At 42.2% G+C, this 566-nt stretch overlaps 1 protein-coding gene across 1 annotated transcript; it reads left to right on the top strand.

Annotated features, from left to right (window-relative positions):
• Nucleotides 1-89: 89 nt before the first annotated feature.
• Nucleotides 90-561, top strand: LOC103399631 (phosphoglucomutase-1-like; the record flags this gene model as incomplete). Its single annotated transcript, XM_008338287.2, has 2 exons — nucleotides 90-329; nucleotides 430-561. Coding segments are annotated over exons 1-2 (276 nt in total), but the record flags the coding sequence as incomplete, so codon positions are not given.
• Nucleotides 562-566: the final 5 nt, after the last annotated feature.

Here is a 566-nt window from a genome sequence, read left to right as displayed (position 1 = left end):
TAATAATAAATTGCAGAAACATTTATTTATATGTTAAGGAATAGTTATATTTATATAGACTATATAGGAAATATATTTATATAGGAAAATGAGTTTGACAGCCCTGTCCTGCAGTATATTAAAATACAGCTGTGTTTTCCTCCAGGTATGACTATGAAAACATAGACATAGATGCAGCCTGTGAGATGATGGAAGATTTGGAGATCGTGATTACCGAAAAGTCCTTCCTGAAGCAGAGATTCGCTGTGGAAGACAAAATCTACCAGGTGGAAAAGGCCGACAACTTTGAGTACACTGACCCCATAGACAGCACCATCTCCAGGAACCAGGTATGAAATGCTACCGTTTGTTGCTACGGTGCGATTATCTCCGTAGAAAGAATGGAAAGCGCGATGACCTTCTTTTGCGCCGGGGTGGTTTCAACTGCAGGGACTGAGGATTATCTTCTCCGATGGCTCGCGAATAATCTTCCGACTCAGTGGGACAGGTAGGGACGGGGCCACCGTAAGAATCTACATCGACAGCCATGAAAAGAAGATGATCTTTGAAAACACGCAGGTAGCTAC

The sequence above is a fragment of the Cynoglossus semilaevis genome, unplaced genomic scaffold (assembly GCF_000523025.1).
Source record: "Cynoglossus semilaevis isolate Cse_v1.0 unplaced genomic scaffold, Cse_v1.0 C18883644, whole genome shotgun sequence".
Classification (NCBI taxonomy): domain Eukaryota; kingdom Metazoa; phylum Chordata; class Actinopteri; order Pleuronectiformes; family Cynoglossidae; genus Cynoglossus; species Cynoglossus semilaevis.
Note: the sequence above shows the minus strand (reverse complement) of the source record. Positions and strands in the feature narration are given on the sequence as shown.